Source organism: Sebastes fasciatus, chromosome 2 (assembly GCF_043250625.1).
Source record: "Sebastes fasciatus isolate fSebFas1 chromosome 2, fSebFas1.pri, whole genome shotgun sequence".
In the NCBI taxonomy this organism is placed as follows: Eukaryota; Metazoa; Chordata; class Actinopteri; order Perciformes; family Sebastidae; genus Sebastes; species Sebastes fasciatus.
The window spans coordinates 3,333,113-3,360,312 of NC_133796.1; the positions used below are offsets into that span (position 1 = coordinate 3,333,113).

Consider the following 27,200-nt stretch of genomic DNA (forward strand, 5'->3'; position numbering starts at 1 on the left):
CACATGTCACATTTGTATTTCCCCATCAGGTACCAACCGTCTAAGGCACTCGCGGAGGTCTATCGCAGTGTTTATAAGGTACGAAACCGCCTGCTGGCCTGTAAGAACATGGACTTCATCCAGACAAGATCGTCTTCGCGTGAGAGGAGGGTGAGGAAACCAAAGTTTCATGCACACTTTTGCATCTAGTTATTTCCATTTGAAGTCTTTTTCCTTTTCTAATGAGATGCTTCCTCTGCAAGTGGATGCTTTTGTTTTTTGTTTTTCACATGCACTCATGTAGACCTGCCGCTATTATACGGAGTAATCGATGACATTGATGCATTTTCAGCTTTGACATCAATATTTTAAATCAATGCATGTTTTTTTTTTAAATCTTTTTCCTTGGAGCTGCTGAATGCATCCATTAAGCTGTCTGCCTGCAACCTTAGAAATTCCTTTGAAATAGACAAGGCAGCACAAATCGTCAGAACACACCGTTATATACTTGTGACCTGACTTGTACACCGCTGTCTGTCTCTCTGCCCGCTAAGCAGCTGAGCGGCTCTCATTCTTCGGAGGCAGACCATTAAACGCGCTAAATAAAACAGCAAACATCGCTCGACACCGTCGCATACTATTGTTTATATTTTAAGGAACTTCTCGCCCGCCTTCCTGCTTTATCATCCACGTCCGTACAGTTCAGAGGATGAGATCGGTGCATGCTGCAAAGCAGATACTGATTTCGGACGAGAATGGCGGCGTTGAAAAAAGCCTGCCCTCTCACAACTCCTCGCTGACTTCTAACATTACTCGTGTTAAATACCAGTCCACTTCTGTGTTTTGGTACGGTCGGCTTTCACACCTGATTCAAACTGTACCCGAGTACACATGATCCGTACTTAATTGGTTTAATTAATCGACTAATTGGTAAAATAGTCAATAGATGAATCTGTAGAAAATGAATCGTTAGTGACGACCTTACACTCACAGGTGTCATTTGGTCACTTTGGTCAGATTTCAGACAATCAGGACTCTCTGGACATGGACCCTCAGGAGCACTCGTTCACGCGCACCATCGACGAGGAGGCGGAGCTGGAGGAGAGAGCCGACCGCGAGAGAGAGGAGGGCCATCAGGAACAAGACGATGAAGAGGAGGACCGGGAGCACGAAGTGATGACGGCCGGAAGTAAGTACACATGCGTGGAGTTTTTTTTTTTTTTTTATCTGCTTTCAGTGTGCTGATCATCAGGATTTAGGTCATTTAAGGAAAGGGTGGACGATGTTGGAAAGCTAGCATAATTTGAAAGTAGCATGGCCTCAGGAGCTCCGTCTAAATTTGTTTTGTCCTGCCTGCTCCCATTCATTCACATCTCTGCTTGATGACGAGAGTTATTAAACTGGTGAAACAATTAGTTTTTACTGAATTTGTTTTATGGTTGGTTCGATCCCTGGCTGTTCTAGGTACATGTCGATGTGTCATTGAGCAAGACACTTAACCCCAAATTGCTCCCGAAGGCATAGCCATCGGTGTGTGAATGAGTATTTAGATTAGATCCTGATGGGCAAAGTTGGCACCTTACAAGGCAGCCTCTGCCATCAGTGTATGAATGTGCGTGTGAATGGGTGAACACTGACATGTAGTGTAAAGAGCTTTGAGTGGTTGGAAGACTAGAAAAGCGCTTTGTTCGGCACTGTAACGTGTTGATGTTTTGTCATGTTGGGTTCGTTCTGGTGAAATTCAGGTTCCATTCAGATGTTGTGTCATTTATGCTCAGAGGATTTCAGTGGTTTGATTATTTATTTAATGATATGAAGGTTAGAGTTGTTCCGGTACCGATACCAGTTTCGGAAATGACTCCGATACAACCTAAAACGCTGGATCAGGTACCAGCGAGTATGCAAGTCTATGCAACGATCCGATATCACGTTATCGTATCATTTATCAGCTCATTTACGCTACACAGGAACAACATTGTGTTTTTAACGGAGTTGCAAACAAATGTGAATCAGTTCACCAGTTAGTTTCATGGAAAGAGACATTTTGTGGTTTCATAATATGTCATGACTGGTGTGTAATCTTGCTCAACGTGGCTTCTGACATACAATAATGAGGCACACAGGTGGAAATACAGTGGATGCATTTAAGGATATCTACAGATATCTGATTGTAGCTCGTCGTCGTTGTCAGAGAAAACCAGTTGGCCTAAAATGTGCTCGTTTGCTTTTTGATGTGTTGCGCTGGCATGGGCTTTGGTTCTGAACTCTGCACTCTAGTTAAAGTGTATTGTGCGGCTGCTGCTTGTCCTCTAACCCGGCATCTTGTGTGTCTGTGTGTGTGTTTTATTTGTGTATGTGCATCTTGCACCACACAGAAATCTTTCAATGTTTCCTCTCAGCGCGGGAGGTAGCTCGCAGTCGGGACAGAGAGCGGACCAGCAGCAGCACCGGAGTGGGCTCCGGCTCGGTCTCCAGGAGCGGAGGAGGTGGAGGTGGAGGAGGAGAGGACGACACCATTCTGTCTCAGGAGGGGAGGAGGGGCAGTACGGGTCTGCCGGAGGGCCAGGACCTGTACACAGCAGCCTGTAACTCTGTGATCCACCGCTGTGCCCTGCTGTTGTTGGGGGTGAGCCCGGTGCTGGGAGAGCTGACCAAGCAGAACCAGGAGGAGGGCCAGACCCAGTCCGCCACAGGAACACAGGAGTGTCTGGGCTTCATGACCAGGTCAGAGCACAGCCTGCCGAGACACACATCAAGACTCAAACTATATGTGTTGACAGATAAATAGTTGGTTCCCTCTTTAGTGGTGATTCTGTGCTGTAAAAGATCCGTCTACTGTCGGATGAGATGAGTTCAGTGTGACCTTTTCCTGAGGCAGAGCAAAGTATTAAAGGAGAGTTTCACAATTTAGATATTTTCCAAAGTTAAAGTCCATAGAAGTGATTGACGATTAAAAAAAAATGAGCAGTTCTTGTGTGCGTAAATGCATTTGAACTTTCAGCCAAAGCTAATGTGATTTCATCAGAGTTAGATTAAAGGTAGGGTTGGTAATTTTGAGAAACTAGCAAGAGAATACTAGAATTAAAAAAATGATCCAACCTGAAAACGCAGCCCAGTGTTGCCGACTCTTTTCCAGTGAAAGAAGCGAGCAGCACTAGCTCGGTAGGTAGGTAGACCGGCAGGTAGGTCGGGCTAGGTGAAATGATTGGACGGGTTTATTACAGTCCTGCGATAGCCACAGATAATTTTTTGTCAGAGCATTTGTTTCATCGATTACTATTTGGATGTAATGAAGAATTTCAACAAATATAACAAAACATGTATTTTAACAACACTACCAACCCTGGCTTTAATCAATCTCCGTTTGTGTTTCTCCCTTGACGGTGTGAAGAATAGTAACACAAAGAGGGAACTCTTTGTTAAAAAGACTTCAACTTTGGGAGATTTGTTTTGGCTAACTCAGACTGCTGAAGTATTAGCTCTCGCTGACTAGACGCATTTTTGTGCAGAACAAGGACTATTGATTTTTGTCCCCTATTTCTAACGTTGGAATCACTTTAGGAAGGAATCAGTAATGAGATCATAACAGAAACCGCAATCTTCTACTTTATGGGCCGTTATGAGTGTTGTTTTTAGACAGACTTGAGTTCTGTCCTTTAAAGTTCCTCTCCTGGTATTCATTAAAATAATTAAACCGCTCAAAGCTTGTCTCGGGTCATCAAAATTACATGTTTAGAAGTTTTTTCCCGTGTCCTCCGGTGCTCCTAACAACATCTGCAAGATTTCAAAGACCGGAGGAGAACGAGCAGATTTCTTGTTTGAACAAGTTTCATCTGAACGTTGACCTATATATACAGCACACGTTCCACCTGGAGAACCTTGAACCTGTTCTTCAGGGCTTGTTGTTGTTGCATGTCTTTGCTTTGAGGGGCCTTTATATGACCTTGCCCTTTTTTAATATTGTCAAACATGCTGTATTTAGAGTTCTGTGTGTTCAGTAAGGAGTGATTTAGTGGAGTGGTGGGAGTTGTTATGGCTTTAGATTCAAGTTTCAAGTCTTTATTGTCATAATGTGTTATACAGTGACAGAGAAACACCCGGTGGCAATGAAAGTCTTAGATCTCAGACTCTCTCCAACAACACTCATTATACAGTATATATGTATAAAAAGAAAATCACACAAGTAAAAATTATAATCTAAGACATGAAATAAAGAAACTAAATAGTAAATGTATATGCGTAATGAGAAGTAATAACTATATACTGTATATACAGAGAATAAACAATAAGTAAAAAGTGATGTCAAAGTTAACGTGTTAAAAACGCAAATTTGTTTTAACGCCACTAATTTCATTAAAGCATTAACACAACTTGAGATATCAATCTTTCAGAGGTTGTAGCTCAGTTTTAAAGCTAAAACTGGCATGGCCATTTTCAAAGGGGTCCCTTGACCTCTGACCTCCAGATGTGTGAATGTAAATGGGTTCTATGGGTACCCACGAGTCTCCCCTTTACAGACATGCCCACTTTATGATCATCACATGCAGTTTGGGGCAAGTTATGACTTTATAATCTCAGAGAATATTTGAGTTTTATCTCATAATTGTTTGATTTTTTTTCTCATAAATGTATGAATGTTTTTCTGGTAAATTTATGACTTTATAATCTCAAAGAATATTCTATTTTTTTTGTGAATATTACCCCCCCGCCCTCCCTGGCTACGTAATCATTATCATTTATTTATTTTTACCTACAATGGCCCTGATACGCCGTTGTACATTTGTAGCTGGCGTTAGATTGGCATGACGAAGATGATGAGTTAGTTTCTGTGATGTGTTTGTGTTTGTAGGAGTGAGAGTCTGAGTGCAGAGAGCCGCTCGGTGCAGAGCAGCCCGAGTTACAGACTGATGAAGTCCAGGAGCGAGTCGGACCTCTCTCAGCCCGAGTCAGACGAAGAGGGTTACACTCTGGTAGAGCACACTCTCTCATTCACACACACATATACATACCGTATCTGTCTCACTGCTTTGGTGTCTTTGTGCTTATTTGTCTCTGTTTTCTTTCTCAGAGTGGACGGAGGAATGTTGACCTGGATTTGGCGTTCTCTCACAAAAAGAGAGGTAAAGATGATTTGCAGAAAGACGTGTCTGATGTTGCGAGTGAGGACGATACAGGTCATCAATCATGTGTTACTCTTGTGTCTCTCTGTCTTCTGATTCCTGTGTGGATAGTTTATTTGCTTCTTTTGGGGCAGTTGAGCCCCAAACACAAGAGGAGCTCCAAGCAAGTAAACGATGGCATGTTTCTTCCTCTTGTTAGCTCACACCTCCATGACTGTGATGCCCCCTCCATTCATCTCTCATGATGAGGGCCTCGTTTTGAGCTTCACTTCAAGACACATGTCATATTCTAGCCTAGACCGCAACAATAGATTATAAGACCATACAGATGTGCCAATTGTACAAATAACAGTTCATTCTTCTGCTTGGAATGTTTGTTACTTTGCACAACGGAGACTCCTCGTGAAGAATGTGATTTGTGAGTTTTCATGGGATTACCAGTCGCACTTTAAAATAAATCACCAGTACTGAGACTTTAAAGGGATAGTTCGGATGTTTTTCTAGTGGGGTTGTATGAGGTACTCAAGTAGCTCATACAACCCCACTGAGAAACACCTGAACTATCACTTTAAAAGAACTCATCAGTGCTGATACTTTAACTTCAGTGCTTTCAGTTGTTAATATAGAAACGCCGGCTCTGGTAACCATTTCACTTCTCAACAGCAGCATTTATTCCTCGTCGGGTATAGGAAACTCAGAGCGCCCATTATAGATGACTCCATAATGGCTGATGAAAGGCTTGTGCCTGCATGAAGAATCAGCATTTTGATAAACTCTTCTAGAGTAATAATGCATCGCACTGCAGAGCTCTTAAGTGCTTTAAAAGGCCCATCCATCAAGAGAGTTATGTTGTGCATTAATGCATCTGAAAGGCTCCTCTCCTTCTCCTTCTCCTCCCCAGGTTTACTCCACAGCTCACCGGACTCCCTGGCCGAGTCCTGGTTCCGGGCCAAGCTGAGCCGCCAGCGCAGCTACGGCTCGGCGCACTCCTATGAAGAGTCGGACCTGGACCTGAGCCGCTCGCTGGGCATCCACGCTCTCATCGACAACATGGTCAGCTTCATCAGCGGCGACGTGGGCCTGGCTCCAGCCTTCAAGGAGCCAGAAGAAAGTATGTCCACCAGCCCACAGGCGACTATCCTGGCCATGGAGCAGCAGCAGAGCAGGGCCGGGGTGAGGGGCGCTCTCTGGACTCTTCTGGGTCTCTGTCTCACTTCTATTGGTGCAGCAACATCAAAATAAATAAAATGCTAATTTATTTTGACAACAGACACCAGGGGACAGTGATTTTTATACTTTATTATAATGTGGTTTACTCATGTTTTTAGCTTCAGTAGAGAATATTCTACAACCCTTAGTCCTGTAGCATCCTGTCAAAACAGCATCTTTCTTTCAACGGTCTTATTTTATTGATTATCATTCATGAATTTAACAGTAACTGTACAGTGAAAAGATTCTGTTTTGCCCAACAACACTTACAACACATCCATCCACAAGCACACACAAGCAACCACAGAAAATATATTCTAAATTATGGATAAATAAAGTTAGAATTATAGACAACACAGAGAAAAAGGAAGGTTAAGGAAAAAAAGTACTAATAATATATATTTATAAATAAAATAAAATAATAAAGCTACTCAGAGATTACAAAACAGAATCTTTACAGGATAAGGATACTTTAAAAATGACGGCTCTGAAGGACAGATGTCTCATTTTGTTAAATTCCTGTTGCCTCGACTCCTCTGTCCTCGTGGCTCTTCTTCGCCTCCTCCACTCGCATCTCAGGTGGGAGGGACGCGGGGAGAGGAAGTGAGGAAAGGAATCAAGGATGTACAAACTGAGAAATGAGAAGAGCCCTGTGTGTTCATGGGGATGAAGGAAGATGTCACCGAGTGACACAGTGAGGCTCATTGATGTGTTTTTAATGGAAAAAGGAATACTTGTTGATAGATACATTGATACATACACACTGCTGGTTTTCTTCTTTTCATGGGATTTATTAACAATTCAAATGTATCCTTTAAACCTAAACTATGTAGTGGTCAAACAAATGAGGCTGATTTTCTGAAAATCGCAACATATCTAGAACTTCTACAGTCCAAGATTTGCACTTGTGACCTTGTCAGAGTATTAACTTGACAACTGAGATGTGTTTTTATCTCCAGCTGCGGTTGGAGGCGCTCCACCAGATCGTGGTGTTGATCTCTGGCATGGAGGAGAAGGGCAGCCAGCCCGGGAACGCAGACCGATCCGGCGGCGCCTTCCAGTCCTCCTCCCTGCTCACCTCCGTCAGGCTGCAGTTCCTGGCCGGTTGTTTCGGCCTCGGCACCGTCGGCACCGGAGGGCTGAAGAGAGAGAGCGTGCAGCTGCATCACTATCAGGTATGTATGTGTGAGGCTGGTCAGCTGCTGGGTGGTGGACATGTTTTCAGAAGTCTGATATCAAACAACCAAAGCAGGTGGCTGGCGTCTCTCTTAGAGATAGGGTGAGAAGCTCAGTCATCTGTGAGGTACTCGGAGTAGAGCCGCTACTCCTTTGCCAGCTGAGGTGGTTCGGGCATCTAGTAAGGATGCCCCCTGGGCGTCTCCCTAGGGAGGTGTTCCAGGCACGACCAGCTGGGAGGAGGCCACGGGGAAGACCCAGGGCTAGGTGGAGAGATTATATCTCCACCCTGGTTTGGGAACGCCTCGGGATCCCCCAGTCAGAGCTGGTTAATGTGGCCCGGGAAAGGGAAGTTTGGGGTCCCCTGCTGGAGCTGAGCTGAGATGAGATGAGACGAGACTGTGGTATCGAATTGGTATCGATAATCATATAATTTCACTGGTATTAATATCAACTTCTAAATTTCTGGTATCATGACGTCCTTACGTGCAGCCCTAGTAGTGACCATATTGTCTGTGTTTTTACCCGTGCCATAACTCACCAGTGTGTCTTGTTTTCTGCAGGATGGTGTAAAAGCAGCTAAAAGGAGCCTCCAGATGGAAATCCAGACAGCGGTTCATAAGATCTACCAGCAGCTGTCTGTCACGCTGGAGAGAGCTCTGCAGGCCAACAAGCACCACATAGGTAACAGAGACTACTACTGTACATCCAGCAGTGGAGCGTCAGGAGTTTATTCAAAGCATTATTTACGTGGGACCCGGACTGTTGAGGATGATTTTTGTCTGATGCTTTCATCTCTTTCATCTCTTCTCCATCCCAGAAGCCCAGCAGCGCCTCCTGCTGGTGACCGTGTTTGCTCTGAGCGTTCGCTACCAGCCGGTGGACGTGTCCCTGGCCATCTCCAGCGGGCTGCTCAACGTGCTGTCCCAGCTCTGCGGAACAGAGACGATGCTGGGACAGCCGCTGCAGCTGCTGCAGAAACCCGGAGTGTCCCAGCTCAGCACCGCCCTCAAGGTGGCGTCCACGCGCCTGCTGCAGATACTGGCCATCAGCACCGGGTAAGAGCTTTAACAGCGGAGGAATGGATGGAGTCGGGCACTTTTTGTGAACCTGAAGAAAAGAGAATCAACAGCTGTGTCTTTGCTTGGATTTGCAGGACGTATGCAGACAAGTTGAGTCCCAAGGTGGTCCAGTCGCTGCTGGACCTGCTCTGCAGCCAACTGAAGAACCTGCTGTCTCAGGCAGGAGTCAGTCTCTTGTCCCCTGGAAAAGACCAAGAAGACAACAAACAGGAGGACAGCGCCGACTCTGAAAAGAAAGACTTCAGAGGTGATAAAGCAGTTTCCTGTCGTTACTCTTTCATAGAAAGAATAGTTAGTTTTAGTGACCAGATGAGGGAGCCGAGTCGTCCCTCTTGTGTTTGATGATGCATGCAGTACAACGTATTTGTGGCAAGGGGTGTTACGATTTCAATTCTACATTGGAAATCGATCAAAATCAACATTAACACTTATTTTACTCAAGAGATGAACAGCTTTCTGACTCATAGTTAAAACTATAAACCGGCACAAAAAAAACCAATTACCAACTTTACCGCCGTGTTCTGAACAGACACATTACAAACACTAACAGAAGTAACATTTGCATTTTGGAATATAAAACATCAAACTTAAACTACTCAATCCAGTCAGTCCTCTCGGGACTGGGCATGCAGGATGGGAAATTTGGACCTCAAGACTCCGTAGTCTAACAATGGCATGTTTAAATCGAAAACCGAATCAAATCAAACACCTCTATTTGTGGCCATTATTACATTCAGTGAGCAGAAGCTATGATCAAACACACTTGTTGACAACAGTTTTTCCATCATAACAACTAAATGATGAATATAAATGAAACTTGTTAGTAAGAACTCTAACAAAAATATGTTTTTGTCAACAAAAAATGAACAATAATTTGATAACCAGGCAAATTTATAGGCCGTCGTATGATCAGGAAACAAGAGCCAGTTCTGTTACATAATCTGTTACAAACATGTGACCATTATCGTAAATAATACACATGAAAGATAGCGACTGTCAACCTGAAACAAACAAAACAAATAATCCATCTATTAATATAAGAAATTCTAAATAGATACTAGAATGGCACTCAGAGCGCGCAGACCTCCGCCAAGGTGCGTGGCTTTAAAAACAGATCCCAGCTCACAGCTGGCGGTACCGCGAGGCGGTCGGCTTGTTATTATTAACACGGTGTGTTTCCGTGTAACGTATCGGCGGATGCCTCTCTCGGAAGCCTTGTTATGTCTGTATAACGTTACACTACGTTGAAGCTGCAGTGAGAGTGGATGAAGGTTTGTTTTCCATGAAATGTAATTTATGTTTTTTATTGTCTCGTCCTTCAGCGTTGATCCGTAAGCAGCACACTGCTGAGCTCCACCTCGGAGACTTCCTGGTCTTCCTCAGGAGAGTGGTGTCCTCCAAGGCCATCCAGTCCAAGATGGCGTCCCCTAAATGGACCGAAGTGCTGCTCAACATCGCTGCACAGAAGTGCTGCTCGGGTACGACCAGCTCATGTAACACAACACTGTTAAAGGAGCGGTGCTTTAATTCTAATGAAATCCTATCTGAGACATTAACCCCTCGGTGGCTGTTAACTCTAGGGGTCCCTCTGGTGGGGAACTTGAGGACTCGTCTCCTGGCTCTTCATGTGTTGGAGGCCGTCCTGCCTGCCTGTGAGGCCAACATGGAGGACGACCAAATGACACAGGTGAGCCGCTTTCTTTGCTTCGCACGAGTCCTCGGTGACAGTCAGTGAGCTGATGTAGTTTGGTCTCTTCCAGGTCGTTGAGCGGCTGTTCGCCCTGCTGTCTGACTGCATGTGGGAAGCTCCCGTAGCTCAAGCCAAACACTCAATCCAGATTAAAGAAAAAGTTCAGGAACTCAAACTACAGGTGAGCAACTAACCGCTCTCCTTCCTCCCTCCCCTTCCCGTTATCATTATTAGTCTGAGTGACTGACGGTTAGTTTACTCCACAGGGAGAGGCAGAGGAGGAGGACGAGAACCTCCCCATCCAGGAAGTGTCCTTTGACCCAGAGAAGGCTCAGTGCTGCGTGGTGGAGAACGGCCAGGGGCTGACGCATGGCAGCGGGGGGAAAGGCTACGGTCTGGCCTCTACGGGGATCTCCTCTGGATGCTACCAGTGGAAGGTACATTAGTGGATTATTATGTCCAGCAGCGTAACATCATTGTGATTGGCCCCAAACACGCACATACACACACAACCACTCCAGACAATTGCTATTTCTTAAATTCATTTCACATTTTATTTCCTGTGTAGTTTTACATAGTGAAGGAGAACCGAGGCAACGAGGGAACATGTGTCGGCGTTTCACGATGGCCCGTGCACGACTTCAACCACCGCACCACGTCGGACATGTGGCTGTACCGAGCGTACAGCGGGAACCTGTATCACAACGGCGAGCAAACACTGACGCTGAGCAGCTTCACGCAGGGAGACTTCATCACCTGCGTCCTGGACATGGAGGCCAGGACCATCTCCTTCGGCAAGAATGGAGAGGTGAGAGACGCTAGTTCAATATCAGATGACGAGACCGGGGTTATATATTCATGTGGCATGCAACAGTTTGTCATGTTTGTGTGTGTAAATGTTCTGTTGTATAAATATATGGATATTTTTTACATACTTGAGTGTCGTTCCTCATCAAACGCATGCGTATTCATTTTTATTCAAACAAAATTCAACAGCAAAGAGGATCCATAAAAGAGAAGCTGTGTTTCCTCCTCACGGTTCTGTGTTCATCTCTAACTTGTTAACTGATTCAACAGGAACCAAAGTTAGCCTTCGAGGATGTCGACGCCACAGAGCTTTACCCCTGTGTGATGTTCTACAGCAGCAACCCAGGAGAGAAGGTAAGACAACATAAACGTCCTCCTTCATCTAGTCGATCCATGCACTCTGACCCCATTATGACACACTTTGAGTGACAGCCCACTCATTTGCACATGATGCAGAAATGCATAAAGAAATGTAAAATAAAAATGTATGAAGAAAAGATTACAGAAGTAAATAAGTTTGGGGAAATAAATAAGGGGGGGGAAATCATGCATAAATAAATACATACATAAATACTTAAATAAATACATACAAATAATGAATAAATAATTTAAAAAATATATTTTAAAAAAAAAATGAATGCATAAATAAATGAATAGATTTAAAAGTTAATAAAATAAATACTTAAATAAATACATATAATTCAGTAATGAACAAATTATTTTAAAAATAAATAAAAAATGAATGCATAAATAAATTAATACATTTGAAAGTTAATAAAATAAATAAATGAATACCTACTTAAATACTTAAATAAATACATACAATTTAATAATGAATAAATAAATTCAAAAATATATTATGAATGCATAAGCATATTAAAACAGAAATATCAATTTATGTCACATTTTATCAATTCATTAATGGCTACATTTATTTTTATTATCATTTTTGGTACATTTAATGTCATTTATTTATTTATTTATTTAAAGTTATGTGATGCTTTTTATGGAAATATATATCCTGCAAAAACAGCTGTTTTCTGCCATGTTGTTAGACTTTTATACTTACTTTACTTTACTTATATCTATTTATTAGGGCTGACCTGAATGCTTTGAAGTTTCGACCGTTGCCATAGTAATCGACCTCCAAATCAGTATTCGAATGCTTCATTTAGTTTTTTTCTATATATAAGTATATAATAATAATGTATAAATCCCCAAATAGCCCATGAAATAAGGAATAATCCCACAACAATATTCATTATTCATATTAAACATTCATTATTATTAGATTGAATATCTTTGAATATTACTCACCGAAGCTTCGAAGCCCAAAAATTGGTATTCGTGACAGCCCTCTGTATACATATGTTGTATTTATATATGTATATTCTGCTTGTTTTTTCCAGGTTAAGATCTGTGACATGCAGATGAGGGGAACGCCTCGAGACCTCCTCCCCGGTGACCCGGTCTGCAGCCCCATGGCCACCGTCCTGGCCGAGGCCACCACTCAGCTGATCCGCATCTTACACCGCACCGACGACTGGACCCATCGCATCAACAAGACCATAATCGAGCGGCTCAACAAGATCAAACCTTGCTTCAGAGAGTCCGCTGCCGCGTCCGGTGGGGGTCAGAGGCTGAAGAAGAGCCGCTCGGTGCAGAGCCGCGAGGAGCACGACGCCCAGAGAGAAAGCCAAGAGACGCCCACGAGGACTGAGGAGGAGAGGGGACGCCACGGACGGCAGCACGGCCTGGGGGAGCTGTCGGAGCACCACCTGAGGACGCTCTGCACGGAGGTGTGGCCGGTGCTGGCGGTGATCGGAGGGGCGGACGCGGGCCTGCGTGTCGGCGGGCGATGTGTGCACAAGCAGACAGGGAGGCATGCTACTCTGCTGGGCGTGGTGAAGGAGGGCAGCACCTCGGCGAAGGTGCAGTGGGACGAGGCCGAGATCACCATCAGGTACGGGCTGAAAGTTCTGCTGCGGCACATTTCTTTGACATTTTTCTTTGTCTTTATGTTGCGGCATTTGTTATTGACTGGTATATTTGATAGATATACCAGATTGTCAGCTAGTCATGGATTGATTTAGATTTTTACAATATCAGCCATGTAGAGTTTTTGGCTGTCGCTGCAGTGCTTTTCATGATGATCTCTTCTGGTATTATTAGAGATGCACCGATTACAAGTTTCTTTGCCGATATCCGATTTTTCAAAAGTCTGACCGGCCGATTTCTTTCAAAGAACCATCATTGATGGCATACACAAACATTTTTGTACTTTTTCGTCAACTATATTTTATCTATCTAAAACTATTTATTTATACAAAACTATTTATGAATCAGTATCTATTTACATGAACATAAAGAAGAAGTGAGGACATTTCGATATTCCGCATCATAGCAACCAGATGCAAAGTGCAGCTGAAAAAAACGCTGTGCCTCTTTGCCCCTCTGTGTTCTGCATTTAAACATAAACACAAGTATTTAATTAGTTTTAAAACTCTGTCATTTAAAAAGGAACGATATACTTAATAATTGCCTAACAATGAAGCTTATTTATATAGCGCTAAAATCAGGATAAATAATTCACAAAAATAAAAAAAAGTTGCAATAATACTGCATATCCCGCTGTTCCTTCACCGAGACAGCCACAGTTAAAAGTTGCTAAATCGTGAAGAAGTTGCAACATTGGCAGCACCGTGTGTGTGTGGCTGTGACAGTAGTCGGTTACTGGCTGTGCTGCTGTGTGCGCTACGTGAACCATCGTGCAGCGGGCGCATACGAGGAATTTACCGGCACAGAATCGGCTTTATCTGAAGCTGACCGGCCGGTCACTAGAGATGTGACGGTGAGGAAATTTTCCCACCAGTTAATTATCTTGTGACAACACCGGTGTTCCCGATTACACCTGACGTTCAATTTCTGTAGCGAGCTTACTTTGATCTCTACCGTCGGGTGGCTGTGTGTCTGGCCTCTCTGGTCAAGTTTTCGCTGCAGGGCCGCAGCGCACACCGGCCCTTGACCGCTCCGTCCTCCTCACGGTAATCACCTCTTTATGGTTCCCTTGTAGCGTTGGGTTTTAATCTGAAATATTGCTAAATAGGCGCGTTTGCTTTTTGCTTCGACACCAAATCCTCCGCCATCGTCTTGTCTGTCAACTCTCTCTCATCCCGTGTGTGAAATCTGACTCCTGCTACTGAGTTGAGACTCCGTACGGAGCAGACACATTCACTCTCAGTTTATAGCGTCCGTCTTCCGATTATCTATTGCTAACATGCCACTGAAATTCCAAAATGACTTTTATTTCTGTAAAAAAAAGCTAGACGACGTTGGGGGTGGTGGGTATGTAATGTAATCGGTGTGTGCCCGACTACCGTGTAACACCGACAACCGAGGCAAGCGTACCGTCCGATCGCTCGGTGCATCTCTAGTACTCCTGTGCCGTGTGCCGTGGTCATCGGCAGTATGACCACATGGCTGATCAAATGTATTTAAAAACACAGATGGAGCTGAATGTTTCTCCACTGCCTGTATTCACGTCCCTCTGACACTCTGCGTTAGCCTCCCTATCACCCTCCATCCTCCCTCTAATTCACCGTCTTCATGTTTATTGACTCGCCCTTTTGCATCGCCATTAATCCATAACTCTTCTGCATGCTCCGATGAGTCACCGATCGGCATGTTTTTGTGCCATACCCCACACATTCCATCTCTTTTATTTGTCTTGCATGTTGTGCTCTTTCTCTCCTGCCCTTTCCCTCACTTTGTGTTTCCTTCCCTTGTCTCCTTCCACTCTTCCACTCCCTTCTATTAAAGCTTCCCAACTTTCTGGTCGCCTAGTGACACTCCGCTTTACAACCTGGAGCCCTGCGAGCCGCTGCCATTCGACGTGGCGCGTTTCCGTGGCCTCACCGCCTCGCTGCTGCTGGACCTCACCTACCTCACCAGCATCCATGAGGAAACCGTCGCCAAGCTCAGCGCGCGGCGCCACGACAAGAAGCATCGCAACGCGGCCTCGACCGGGCACGAGCCGACCGGTAACGAAGACAAGGCGGCGGAGAACGAGGGGCACAACCGTAACGAACAAAAGGACAACACCGAAACCTCGTCTGGAGCGGCTCCAAACACCGCGACCTCTGACCTGCGTGTGTCCCACAGCCTGGACGAGGTCAAAGCACACGCGGCGCCCAACTCAAAGTCAGAGAGTGAGATCTCCTCTGTGGTTAGCGGAGGCGGGAATGAGACGCTTTTCACTGCAGCTCCTCACACTCCTGCCGAGGGGAACAGGAAGAAAGGCCACGAGCACGGCTCCCGCAGTCATGAGCCGTCTCCGTCCTCTATCGCCACGCAGTCGGAGATCCACGCCGTGCAGCTGTCCTACCTCTACCTGGGAGCCATGAAGACCCTCAGCGCCCTGCTGAGCTGCAGCAAGTATGCTGAGCTGCTGCTCATACCAAAGGTACCGCAGCTTGTTAGGTTTACTTTATAATAGCAGGTTAATCACCCACATGTTCTTCAGTGGTAGGAGGAAGCTCTTAACAAATTGGAAATATGCTTATTCGCTTTCTTAATCGAAAACTAGAAATTCTTAATAAAGAATTAATATGAGATTATAATATAATAGCTGAAGCAGATTCCAGGTCAAATATGGGTCAGATTCATACTAACCTGTTCTCTCCTGTGACATGAAGGTGTTACCTGAAGCAGCACCCAGCGGGCACAATGCCGATCTGAACGCCACCACCAGCGGAAGCACAGCTGCCACCTCGCCGGTCTGCCAGGAGGAAGTGGAGATGCGGGCGGCGCTGCAGTTCCTCATGCGCCACATGGTGAAGCGGGCGGTGATGCGCTCCCCCATCAAGCGGGCCTTAGGCCTGGCAGACCTGGAGAGGGCTCAGGCCATGATCTACAAGCTGGTGGTGAACGGGCTGCTGGAGGAGCCCAGCGGGGGGAAGGCCAAACCTGGTGAGGATGTGTACAGATGTGACGGACATGGACTGTTGATTAGAGCTTGGGGAGCATTTTCTTCATCTCTCTTTTGTGTTTCCCTCAGGAGTGAGAAGTGAACCAGAAGGTGAGGGGGAAGGTACGGAGGGTGAGCAGTTGGCACAAACCCCCATCACAACCAGCCCCTCTGCCTCCAGCACCACCTCCTTCATGAGCTCCTCGCTGGAGGACACCACCACTGCCACCACACCTGTCACCGACACGGAGACCGTCCCGGCCTCTGAGTCTCCGGGGGTCATGCCTCTCAGCCTCCTCAGGTCAGAGCAGATGGCTGCGCATATTGTCAGTCAGCTGTAGTGTTCATGATTAGCCTCGTTTCTCATGTATGATTCAACTGAGATGATTATTTTAACGCTTTCTCTGTGATGTGAACAGGCAAATGTTCTCCAGCTACCCGACTACCACTCTGGTTCCAACCCGTCGAGCTCAGACTCCTCCGGTGTCCTCTCTGCCGACCTCTCCCTCTGAAGAGGTCGGCCGCCGGCAGAGTCTCACCTCCCCGGACTCCCAGCCCTCCAGACAACAGAACAGGACGGGTACCTGTAAGTATGCCAGACTGACATGCATGTAAACATCGCTGTTGAAAAGCTTGTTCAGTGTGTCCTTAATGTAAGACAACAAAAACTGCACACATTTTAAATCTTCTTCACTGTGTTTTTTAATTCATACAAAATGTTTTAGAAGTCTTCCCCAATAGAAGGCTCTGGCTAACTATATAACTGTGTTGTTGTTGTCTGCTCCAGCTCTGTCGGACCCCAGCAGCAGGCTGTCAACGTCTCCTCCTCCCCCGGCCATCGCTGTGCCTCTGCTGGAGATGGGCTTCTCTCTGCGCCAGATCACCAAAGCTCTGGAGGCCACCGGTCAGTCTCACCTCTCTGCCCCCCCCGTCTGCACTTTCGTTTCATTTAATTCAGTGCTTTGAAGCTGAATTTTTATTCTGAACGACACAAGTTATTAGATAGCACACTATGACTTCTACATCACAACAGAGCGAGGGAAAGAGCCGATAACGTCATAATTGATTTATCTATTAATCAGTTTTTTTGCGATTAATTAATTATGTAGTCTATAAAAATGTCAGAAAATAGAGAAAAATGCTCATCACAATTCCTACATCCCAAGTTGTCGTCTTTTAAAAAAGTTCTTCTGATGTCCACAGAGGACAAAAAAGCCTGCGTCAAAAAATGCCATAAGATTAAATATTGATATTATTTTCCACTTTCACAGAGTTAAATCTTTTAACCAACATCAGTCCTGATCAGTCCTCGTGGTATGAGTATCATTGTGTGGTATATTGAGTGTGTGTTCCTGTTCCCTCAGGGGCCCGAGGAGAAGCAGACGCTCAGAACATCACGGTGCTGGCCATGTGGATGATAGAGCATCCCGGTACGGAGGAGGAGCACGACGAGCCTAACACCAGAGGCAGCGGCGTCGGCGGCGACGGGTCTGACTCGTCCTGTCCGGGTGCAACGGCCTCCACTGGAGGCAAATCTCTGGACAGGAGCCCGTACCTGTGCTCACCTGGAGACATCGCCAGTGCAGATGCTTCAGAGATGGAGGAGGGCTTTAGCGAGAGGTACGATTGGAAGTGTTTTCATAATAGACGTCTTATTATTAAAATACTTACTTTATACCGAATGTCAGAAAATTGTAAATTTGTATATAAAAAGTCTATATTTTGTGTATGTTGTAGTCCCGAGGGTCTGGAACAGGACAACGCTTCAGCCTCCAGCGGCGGTCCACTCAGAGGACGCTCTGCTGTCGGTAGGAAACACCGCTTTGACCTGGCTGCACGCACGCTGTTAGCTCGCGCTGGTACGAATATTATATACACACCTTTCTCCACACCTTGTTTATCTTCCTCACACCACTTTAAACCTCCTCGTCTCTCTCTCTGTAAGCTGGACTGTACCGCTCGGTGCAGGCCCACCACAGCCAGTCACGGCGGGAAGTCTCGTCCCTCCAACAGCAACAAGACCCGGGCGCCCTTTACGACTTCAACCTGGATGAGGAGCTGGAGATGGACCTGGACGAGGAGACCATGGAGGCCATGTTCGGCCAGGACCTTGCCAGTGACACCGACATTCTGGGAATGTGGATCCCGGAGGTACTGGACTGGCCAACATGGGTGTGTGTGACTTTATGCTACGTCCAGAGGGGCCGCCATCACCATTCTGCTCTTTACCTGCAGCACTTCTCACTCACAGTTCATTTATACTACGGTGGAAACGCTTATAGTGATCACGGTTACAGCGATCAACCGCTTATAGTGATCAAAAAGCTCGGGACAGAATCATTCCTTTACAAACGCTGTTTAAATAATCAAGTAGTCTGCTTACAGCGTTCATTTTGGGTCTTTTCATGCATGACAACATACGGAAAGACATTTTAAAACTAAATTAGACTAACATTAATTCAATTTTTGTTTTGTTTTTTACTTTACTCCCTTGATACTTTTCCTCGAGACTCTGTGTCCTCCGGTGCTCCTAACGGCATGCCAAGTTCCAGTCACATGACCGGAGCACAGCCAATAGGAAACGCTCTCTCTCTGAAATGACCTGTGATTGGTCAAAGTCTCCCGTCACGGGCTAGATGTTCTTAAGCCTGAAAACAGAGCAATGAGGAGGAGCAGAAGTCTAGTTATCTCTCGGAACACTTGAATTACAATATGCTGAAATGTTATTATGGAATTTTTGGACAATGATGCCAAAAATATATACTGCCTACTGAAGCTTTAATAAATATACAGATGTCAGTTAGATGGTAATCTGCATTAGAAATGATGCACAACAACAAATATTCGGTTATAATAATCATCGGCTTACAGCGATCAATTTGACCCGGACAGATGCGATCACTCTAAGCGCTTTCCACTGTGTATCTGCACGCCGAAATGCCCGCTAGCACTCTTCCTCCTGAGCTCTCTCCACTGATCTAACTGGCATGGAATGAAAGACTTGTCAATAACAAAATTATCATTCTCAGTGCTGATTATTTGGCTGCTGCTTGGAACTCATTAATGCAAAGCTCTCGTTGATTCATGCTTCTAACGCATCACGTTGCACGGATGCTGATGTTTGTCCCTTCACGTACGTGAATGTGTGTGTGCTCCTCTGTGATTGTCCCTCACCTCGCAGCACGTGTGTGAGACCGACGATCGAGATGAAGTGGTTGTGTGCGAGCTGTGCGAGGCCAACGTGGCCAACTTCAATCAGCACATGAAGAAGAGCCACCCGGGCTGCGGCCGTAGCGCCAACCGGCAGGGCTACCGCAGCAACGGCTCCTACGTAGACGGCTGGTTCGGAGGGGAGTGTGGGAGCGGGAACCCCTACTACCTGCTGTGTGGCGGCTGCAGAGAGAAGTACCTGGCCATCAAAAGCAAGGCCAAAGTCCCCATCGTGGAGAGGTACGCAGCACACCTGGGAAAGATCAGGTGGACAAGGAAGCACATTAGTTTCATGGCTGTATCTTAGTAATATGAATATCTTTACCCCATTATGACTTGGTCCTTACAAGTTATGGAGCTACTAAAGCTGGACTGATACAGTAAGATGACACATCTGCTGATAGCTTATGGCAGATATATTGGCTAGAGGTTGACTGATGATTTTTAAAGGCCGATATAATAACAATAGTTTGGAGTAGGAAATCGGCCGATACCCCCGCCCCTGTCAAAACAATTCAACAGTAATAAATACCTATAAATAAATAAATAAATCTGGAACTGAACATCAAACTAACCATAATTTATTTTTTCAAGGGGAAAGTGAAAGGTTTATCACCACTTTAACAGTTGTTTAGATTATGATCAGAGTTTAATCAAACACAGATATGTTATGTGTTTATGTAAAAAAGAATATCAGCTGATAATTAACCAGATTTTTTAAACCCAAGTATCGATATCAACGTAAAACAATCCAGCATTGTTACTGTAATTGTGTTGAAAAAATGTAACTGTCCCACTTGTACAATAGTTTTATTTACACGTTTTATAGTTTGATTTCTTACATCCTTCTACTGTATTTGTGTGAAACTATATTTTTCACAACCTACAAGTGTTCTATAATAATATATATTTTTTGTACATTTTTATTGTATTTTTTTTTTTTATTCCAAGCAGCTTTATACTTTATTGAATTAACAAAATGAGATGTCAGACTTATAGCTGAGTTTGTACTGATGAATGTGAGTTAAGGAGTTTAAAAGGTGCTAAACAAAGACAAAAAGGAATGCATAGAAAGTCAAAATCAACCTGGACTCCAGAGAGTTAACTAGGACTTATGTAACAGCGTTCCCAGAGTACTAGTTAGTGTGTTTGATTTATGTTAGGTTTTGTTTGCATAGTTAGACCCAGAACTATCGCCAAAGGTTTCAACACTCCTTCATTTTATAAAAAAAATGTTATTGTAATTTGAGAGAACTATTTGGACCTCAGTCATAAACCAAAATTCACCACAACACCCGTCCCTCTGTCTATGGACTCTGTATTAAGTTGGAGTCATTAGGCATTTAGTTTTATTTCTGCAATACTTTGTCCTGCCTCATTATTGAAAGGAAGTAAAACTCCTCATATTGTCTTATTCTGTGACGTGTCTTCAGGTATAAGGGACAGGCTCCTGACCTCCTGGGAAAGCAGGACAGTGTCTATGAAGGTACGTTGTAATGTGATGTGATGTATTTGATACACAGAACGTTTTGGATTTTGTCTTTGATTTTTAAATCGTCTGTCCGTCCCGCTGCAGAGGACTGGGACATGCTGGACGTCGACGAAGACGAGAAGCTGACGGGGGAGGAGGAGTTTGAGCTTCTGGCCGGACCGTTGGGTCTCAGTGAGCGCAGGATCGTCCCCGAAGCCGTCCAGTTCCCCGACAGCGACCCGCTGGGAGCCTCCGTTGCCATGGTGACTGCCACCAATAGCATGGAGGAGACCCTGCTGCAGATAGGTGAGGAGGACAAGATCCCATTATTGATATAATATAATCAATATAATCAAACTGAAGTAAAGCGTTTTGGTTCAGCCCTCGTTAGGTAACAACAGTAATCTGAGTGTGTTTTTGTGTTCAGGCTGTCAGACCTCGGTGGACAAGAGTTCATCGGGCAGAGTGACCCTCGGCGAGCAGGCCGCCGCCCTCCAGAACCCTCATGACCGAGTGATGGCGCTGAGGAGGGTGACGGCTGCAGCCCAGGTGCTGCTGGCCAGGACCATGGTGATGAGAGCGCTGTCCCTGCTGTCTGTCAGGTAGTCATGACTACACACCCCTTCCATCTGTCTGTCCTCCGTCTGTCTGTGCATGAAGATCTTTATCAAGTACTAGTCTGTCTTTCTGATTAGCTGACACCAACAACTCTGGAACAAATCTTCATGGGTTAAACCTTTCTGTGATCTAACAGACGTCAGTCAGGGAGCAGAACGTTCAGTCTGTTATGTAACACATGACTTCCTTCCTTCCCTCCCACACAGCGGTTCCAGCTGCAGCCTTGCAGCCGGTCTGGAGTCTCTGGGTCTAACCGACATCAGGACTCTGGTCAGGCTGATGTGCCTGGCGGCGGCGGGCCGAGCCGGTCTCTCCACCAGTCCTATAGCGGGCTCCGGTCACGCTGAAAGGCCCCGCGGCGCCGCCAAGGCGAGCAAACCCATCTCCTGTCTGGCTTACCTCAGCACAGCAGTGGGCTGCTTGGCCTCCAACAGTCCCAACGCCGCCAAGCTGCTGGTGCAGCTCTGCACGCAGGTACACAACGTTAACCCATCAGTCTGGTGCTTTATGAGCTTAGCTTAGCATAAAGACTGGAAGCAGGGGACAACAGCTAGCCCGGCTCTGACCACACACTCTCTCTCTATATACAGTATATGATGCAATATTCTCTTCTCTCCAGAACCTGATCTCTGCAGCTACCGGCATGAATCTGACCACAGTGGACGACCCCATCCAGAGGAAGTTCCTGCCCAGCTTCCTGCGTGGCGTGGCCGAGGAGAACAAGCTCGTCACCTCGCCCAACTTCGTGGTCACCCAGGCTCTGGTGGCCCTGCTGGCTGATAAAGGGGCCAGACTCAGACCTGCTTATGACAAGGCTGATATGGAGAAAAGAGGTTTGTAAACTCAGAGGAGCAGGAGATAAAAAGAAACTGTTGTTCCGTGTTGTCCAGTCTGTTTGTCTCTGTTTCTGTGCATTTCTTTATCTAATTGGTCGTTTTAAGTTGATTTGCTGCTTTGTTTTCCTTGCATATTTTCCAATTACTCTTGTTTTTCAATTACTTTTATCTTTCAAGAATGTGTCAGAATTATTTACTTTGTGGTCTCAAAACTTGTTCTTGTAATTTGACGTTAAAGGGATAGTTCGGGTGCTTCTCAGTGGGGTTGTATGAGGTACTTTATGGGTGTGTACATACGTGCTGGTACTCCTGTCTGTTTCTCCAAACTCCATCTACTGTAGTAATACACTGACTATGGAGAAGTACCTCATACAACCACACTGAGAAACATCTGAACTATCCCTTTAAACACAAACTGCTTCTATCCTATCGTATTTTTTGCAAAGGCAATGTTTTGTTATGTATTTTTTACCATCTCATAATTACTATTGTCATGTGTTTGTGTAATTCTTGTAGTAATGGCATAAATCATCAGTAATGTCTGTTAAGCTTTCATGCACACACGTGGCTCGTGCGCAGCTTGTTTCTCTCGGGTCACTTTTGTGTTTTTTTCTGTGCCTTTTTTGTGTTTTTATGTTTGTCATTTTTGTTCCTTCTCTCACTCACCGGGCCACCTTGTCACCTTCTTTTCCGTGTCGAGCAGGGCTAATTGCGCATTTGTATGCCCATCCTTCCCATAATCCCTCCGCTGTAGGGCCTCTGGAGCTGGCCAACGCTCTGGCGGCCTGTTGCCTGTCCTCCAGGCTCTCCTCTCAGCACCGCCAGTGGGCCGCCCAGCAGCTGGTCCGCACGCTGGCCGCCCACGACCGCGACAACAACCACAGCCGGCCGCAGACCTTCGCCGACATGGCGGGGGACCTGCGGAAGTGCTCCTTCATCAAGCTGGAAGCTCACCAGAGCAGAGTGAGTCAGCAGCGTGGGCTAGAAGTGAACTGAAAATAGTTTGATATAAACGGTTTGGTATTAAATAAAGTCTGTTTTCACTCAGGTCATCACGTGTGGTTGGTGCAGTAAGAAAGGCCTGTTGGCTACGAGTGGCAACGACGGGACGGTCAGGATGTGGAACGTAACCAAGAACCAGTACACCCTCCAGCAGACCTGCATCTTCAATAAGGAGTAAGTCTTTCTGAAACTACAGACCCATGTTCCACCTCCAGAGACGTCAGTAAGTTAATGAAACCACAGTGTTATATTTACAGCTCACTGTGCAGCTCTATCAGTTGATTGGAGTCACAAAACTGAGCTCTCTGACATTATTAGGGGCCGGGCAGCTACGCCAAAGAATGTATGTTTTTAAGAAGTGAAATTCAATTCCAGCAGCAAAGCTACGCTTCTGCCATTTTGGACTGAAAGCGACTACCGGACACCAGTAAAACATCTGCCTAGATAGTGCCATACAAAAGTAAAACTAAATTATTTTTATTCTATTTAACTGAAATATTCTGTGTTGAACAATAAAAATATTATAAATATGCTTACTATTATAACTAGTTACTTACTTACTTATTAATTAAACTTCTTAACTGGTTGCTTCCCAGAGAAGCATAAAGTGAGTGATGGACATAAATGGAAGTTAGAAAAAATTTCCCAATTTTTTTTTTTTTTAAATGAGAAAAAAAAAGTTTTAAAAAAATGTCTGAAAAAAAGTTTAAAAAAAAAAAAATGTCAAAAAAAAAGTAAAAAATAGTTTGACAAATGTCTGAAAAAATTTCGAAATTTAAAAAAAAAAAAAATTATCCCAGATAAATGTCGGGGAAAAAAGGTTTTTTAAAAATGTCAAAAAATAGTCCGAAAGATGTCTGAGAAGTGTACAAAAATGGTCCGACAAATGTCTGAAAAAATGTACGAATTAAAAAAAAATGTCAGAAAAATGTCGGGGGAAAAAAAGGTTTTTAAAATATGTCAAAAACATGACGGAAAAAAAGTTAAAAGAAAAAAAAGTCCAAATGTAAAAAAAAAAAAAATCTTGAAAAATTGTCCGAAAGATGTCCGAAAAGTGAACACAAAAATGTCCGACAAATGTCTGAAAAATGTCTGAATTAAAAAAAAAAAAAAAAAGTCAGAAAAATTTCGAAAAAATGTTTTTTTAAAGTCAGAAAAATGTCAGAAAAAAAGTTTAAAAAATGTCAAAAAAATAATCTGAAAGATGTTTGAGAAGTGTACAAATGTCGGAAAAAAAGTTAAAAGAAAAAAAAAGTCCCGACGTAAAAAAAAATTGAAAAATTGTCCGAAAGATGTCCGAAAAGTGTACAAATAAATGTCAGTCAAATGTCTGAAAATGTCTGAATTAAAAAAAAAAAAATTCTGAAAAATGTCCAAAAAAAGTTTTTAAAAAATGTCAGGAAAAAAGTTTTTAAAAAATGTAAAAAAAAATAGTCCGAAATATGTTTCAGAAGTGTACAAAAATGTCCGACAAATGTCAAACAAGTTTTTAAGAAATGTCATTTTTTGGTCCGACAAATGTCTGAAAAAATTTCCGAATTTAAAAAAAAAAAAAAAAAAAAATGTCGGGAAAAAAAAGGTTTTTAAAAAATGTCAAAAACATGACGGAAAAAAAGTTAAAAGAAAAAAAAAGTCCCGACGTAAAAAAATGAAAAGATGTCTGAAAAGTGTACAAAAAAATGTCGGTCAAATATCTGAAAAATGGCTGAATTTAAAAAAAAAAAAAAATTCTGAAAAATGTCCAAAAAAAGTTTTTAGAAAATGTCAGAAAAAAAGTTTTAAAAAATGTAAAAAAAAAATAGTCCTAAAGTTGTCTCAGAAGTGTACAAAAATGGTCCGACAAATGTCAAACAAGTTTTTAAAAAATGTAAAAAAAATAGTCCTTAAAATGCCCGAAAAGTTTCAGTTAATTTTACATATTTTAGGACTTAATAATTTAAATTGGGGATATTTAAGTGTTCCTGCTGGGAAAATGATCCTCTGATTTACAGACGTCTCTTTATACATCAGCAGCTGTTGTCAAAAAACACCAAAGTTTCGTCTCTTTGCTTCCATACTCTTTGGCGCTGTTGTGACTAGAGTTAGCATGTCCCAGCAGGCTAGCGTGTTAGCAGTTAGCTTGCCAGCACCATATACCTTTAAACTGCCCAGCCCTAATTCATTCGAATGCTAATGCTGTTCTGTTGATGTGTAAATAGGCAACAGTCTGCTAACACGTTCCACATAACAACTTTATTAGGTGTTTGTGTGTGCTAACTTTTCCTCAATAACACATTTATAAGGTGAGATAGATGTTTTATTTTCAGCTGCCTCCCAAGTGACCAAATAAATAAAGCCATGCCTGTTTATTCTGTGTTCTCTCATCAGTGACGGCTCTTCAGAGGAGGGCATGTCCGGTTTGGGATCTCCCAGCGACCCTTGCATGTCTCCTCTGGCGTGGAGCGTCACGGGAAAATATCTGGCGTCCGCCATGGATAAAATGGTCAACATCTGGCAAGTTAATGGTGAGCATTTATTTTTTTCGCTCTGTTTTAATTTTTATTAGACGGCGTGTTAACGTTAAGCTCCATTTGAGTTGTTTTGAAAAGCTGTTTCATTATAAAGTCTTTGTTGTGCGGGCCAGCTTGTATCACTGGACTGTGTGAGGTCAGCAGAATATGAATGAGACGGCATTAAGATTTTATAGCTCCCATTAAAAATAGATGCACTGGATGTGGTCCAACCATCATTTCCTGCCTCCCGGCACACACCCTGCAGCATGAACCATCTGGCCTTGGCCACTTTCAGTCGCCTCCAGGATCAACGGCCACGATTCTTATTAGCTTTCAGGAGCACATTTTCTCTGCTGCCGTTGAAATGTCACTCTATCTAAGCATTAACATCTTTCTGTTGTGCAATTAGCTCAAGCCACAGTTCATTATACACCTCAATACCTCAAGTGTAAACATACACTACCATTGAAAAGTTTGGAATCAGCTGTTATGTTGATTTTTTTGGAAAAAAATGTCCAACAAATGTCTGAAAAAATGTCAATTTTTTTTTTTAAATGTCAGAAAAATTTCGGGAATTTTTTTTTTTTTTTAAATGTCGAAAAAAAAGTAAAAAAGAAAGAAAAAAAAGTTTTAAAAAATGTCAGAAAAATAGTCCGAAAATAGTACAAAAAATGTCCGACAAATGACTGAAAATATTTCAGAATTTTTTTTTTTTTTTTTGAATGTCGTTTAAAAAAGTTTTAAAACATGTCAGAAAAATGTCCGAATTTTTTTTGTTTGGGTTTTAACCCCTTACTCTGATACCATGACCTGGATGACTTAGAACCTTCACAAACATTTCACTTATAAAAATATAGAGTGTAAAGTGTAGGAGTAGTTAAAAAAAACAAAACACAAAGAAGCAGGAGTAATTGCCATATTTACAGTTTCTAAGAGTGATATTTTTTTTTCCAAATCAAATGTTTTTGTCAGCAGAGAAACTTTGTACTAAACTAAATAACATCTATTTGTAAAGAGGACTTTCTGCGGCAGGAGGTTACAAACTGTTGAATAGTAATATATATTCTGAGTGTAATAAAATAACCAGCTAACTGACTGTGACCTCCTCTCCTCTCCTCTCCTCTCCTCTCCTCTCCTCTCCTCTCCTCTCCCCTCCTCTCCCCTCCCCTCCCCTCCCCTCCCCTCCCCTCCCCTCCCCTCCCCTCCCCTCCCCTCCCCTCTCCTCTCCTCTCCTCTCCTTTTAGGTGGTAAGGGCCTTCTGGACGTGCAGCCTCACTGGGTGTCGGCGTTGGCTTGGCCTAAAGAGGAGGCCGAGTCCTTGTGGTGCGGGGAACCCAAAGACATGCTGCTGGTTGGACGGATGGACGGATCTCTGGGCCTCATTGAGGTGCTGGATACCTCCACTATGCACCGCACCGAGCTGGAGCACTGCTACAGGAAAGATGGTACGGAGACGAGGATGAGTGATAAATCTATGAGTGTTTTTGTGGTAATCTTTTTTTTGCCTGGACACTCTGAAGGACACAACTCCTGTTAGTAAAA

General features: G+C 44.0%; 1 protein-coding gene and 1 long non-coding RNA gene across 9 annotated transcripts in view; both read left to right on the top strand.

The window, feature by feature from the left end:
- The window catches only part of herc1 (HECT and RLD domain containing E3 ubiquitin protein ligase family member 1), a 70,591-nt gene that overhangs the window by 25,798 nt on the left and 17,593 nt on the right, over positions 1-27,200 (top strand). For 3 of the 8 annotated variants that reach the window (XM_074658228.1, XM_074658277.1, XM_074658236.1), the window contains exons 21-55: positions 30-150; positions 997-1,168; positions 2,355-2,703; positions 4,829-4,949; positions 5,048-5,099; positions 6,001-6,272; positions 7,268-7,483; positions 8,048-8,168; positions 8,305-8,542; positions 8,641-8,813; positions 9,889-10,044; positions 10,147-10,253; positions 10,327-10,437; positions 10,523-10,693; positions 10,825-11,064; positions 11,334-11,417; positions 12,473-13,026; positions 14,883-15,525; positions 15,758-16,031; positions 16,120-16,330; positions 16,449-16,615; positions 16,817-16,933; positions 17,394-17,649; positions 17,767-17,888; positions 17,975-18,201; positions 19,211-19,479; positions 20,673-20,725; positions 20,816-21,016; positions 21,138-21,312; positions 21,535-21,802; positions 21,948-22,161; positions 22,868-23,127; positions 23,213-23,340; positions 25,534-25,670; positions 26,903-27,103. In XM_074658228.1, coding sequence (XP_074514329.1) covers positions 30-150; positions 997-1,168; positions 2,355-2,703; positions 4,829-4,949; positions 5,048-5,099; positions 6,001-6,272; positions 7,268-7,483; positions 8,048-8,168; positions 8,305-8,542; positions 8,641-8,813; positions 9,889-10,044; positions 10,147-10,253; positions 10,327-10,437; positions 10,523-10,693; positions 10,825-11,064; positions 11,334-11,417; positions 12,473-13,026; positions 14,883-15,525; positions 15,758-16,031; positions 16,120-16,330; positions 16,449-16,615; positions 16,817-16,933; positions 17,394-17,649; positions 17,767-17,888; positions 17,975-18,201; positions 19,211-19,479; positions 20,673-20,725; positions 20,816-21,016; positions 21,138-21,312; positions 21,535-21,802; positions 21,948-22,161; positions 22,868-23,127; positions 23,213-23,340; positions 25,534-25,670; positions 26,903-27,103 — 7,181 coding nt within the window. The remainder of the gene's footprint in view (positions 1-29; positions 151-996; positions 1,169-2,354; positions 2,704-4,828; positions 4,950-5,047; positions 5,100-6,000; positions 6,273-7,267; positions 7,484-8,047; positions 8,169-8,304; positions 8,543-8,640; positions 8,814-9,888; positions 10,045-10,146; positions 10,254-10,326; positions 10,438-10,522; positions 10,694-10,824; positions 11,065-11,333; positions 11,418-12,472; positions 13,027-14,882; positions 15,526-15,757; positions 16,032-16,119; positions 16,331-16,448; positions 16,616-16,816; positions 16,934-17,393; positions 17,650-17,766; positions 17,889-17,974; positions 18,202-19,210; positions 19,480-20,672; positions 20,726-20,815; positions 21,017-21,137; positions 21,313-21,534; positions 21,803-21,947; positions 22,162-22,867; positions 23,128-23,212; positions 23,341-25,533; positions 25,671-26,902; positions 27,104-27,200) is intronic. The other 5 variants (XM_074658271.1, XM_074658286.1, XM_074658244.1 and 2 more) reach the window with 4 other exon arrangements.
- Positions 23,347-24,294, top strand: LOC141782295 (uncharacterized). The gene is made up of 2 exons (XR_012597093.1): positions 23,347-23,900; positions 24,020-24,294. It is a non-coding gene; the product is annotated as an uncharacterized LOC141782295 (long non-coding RNA).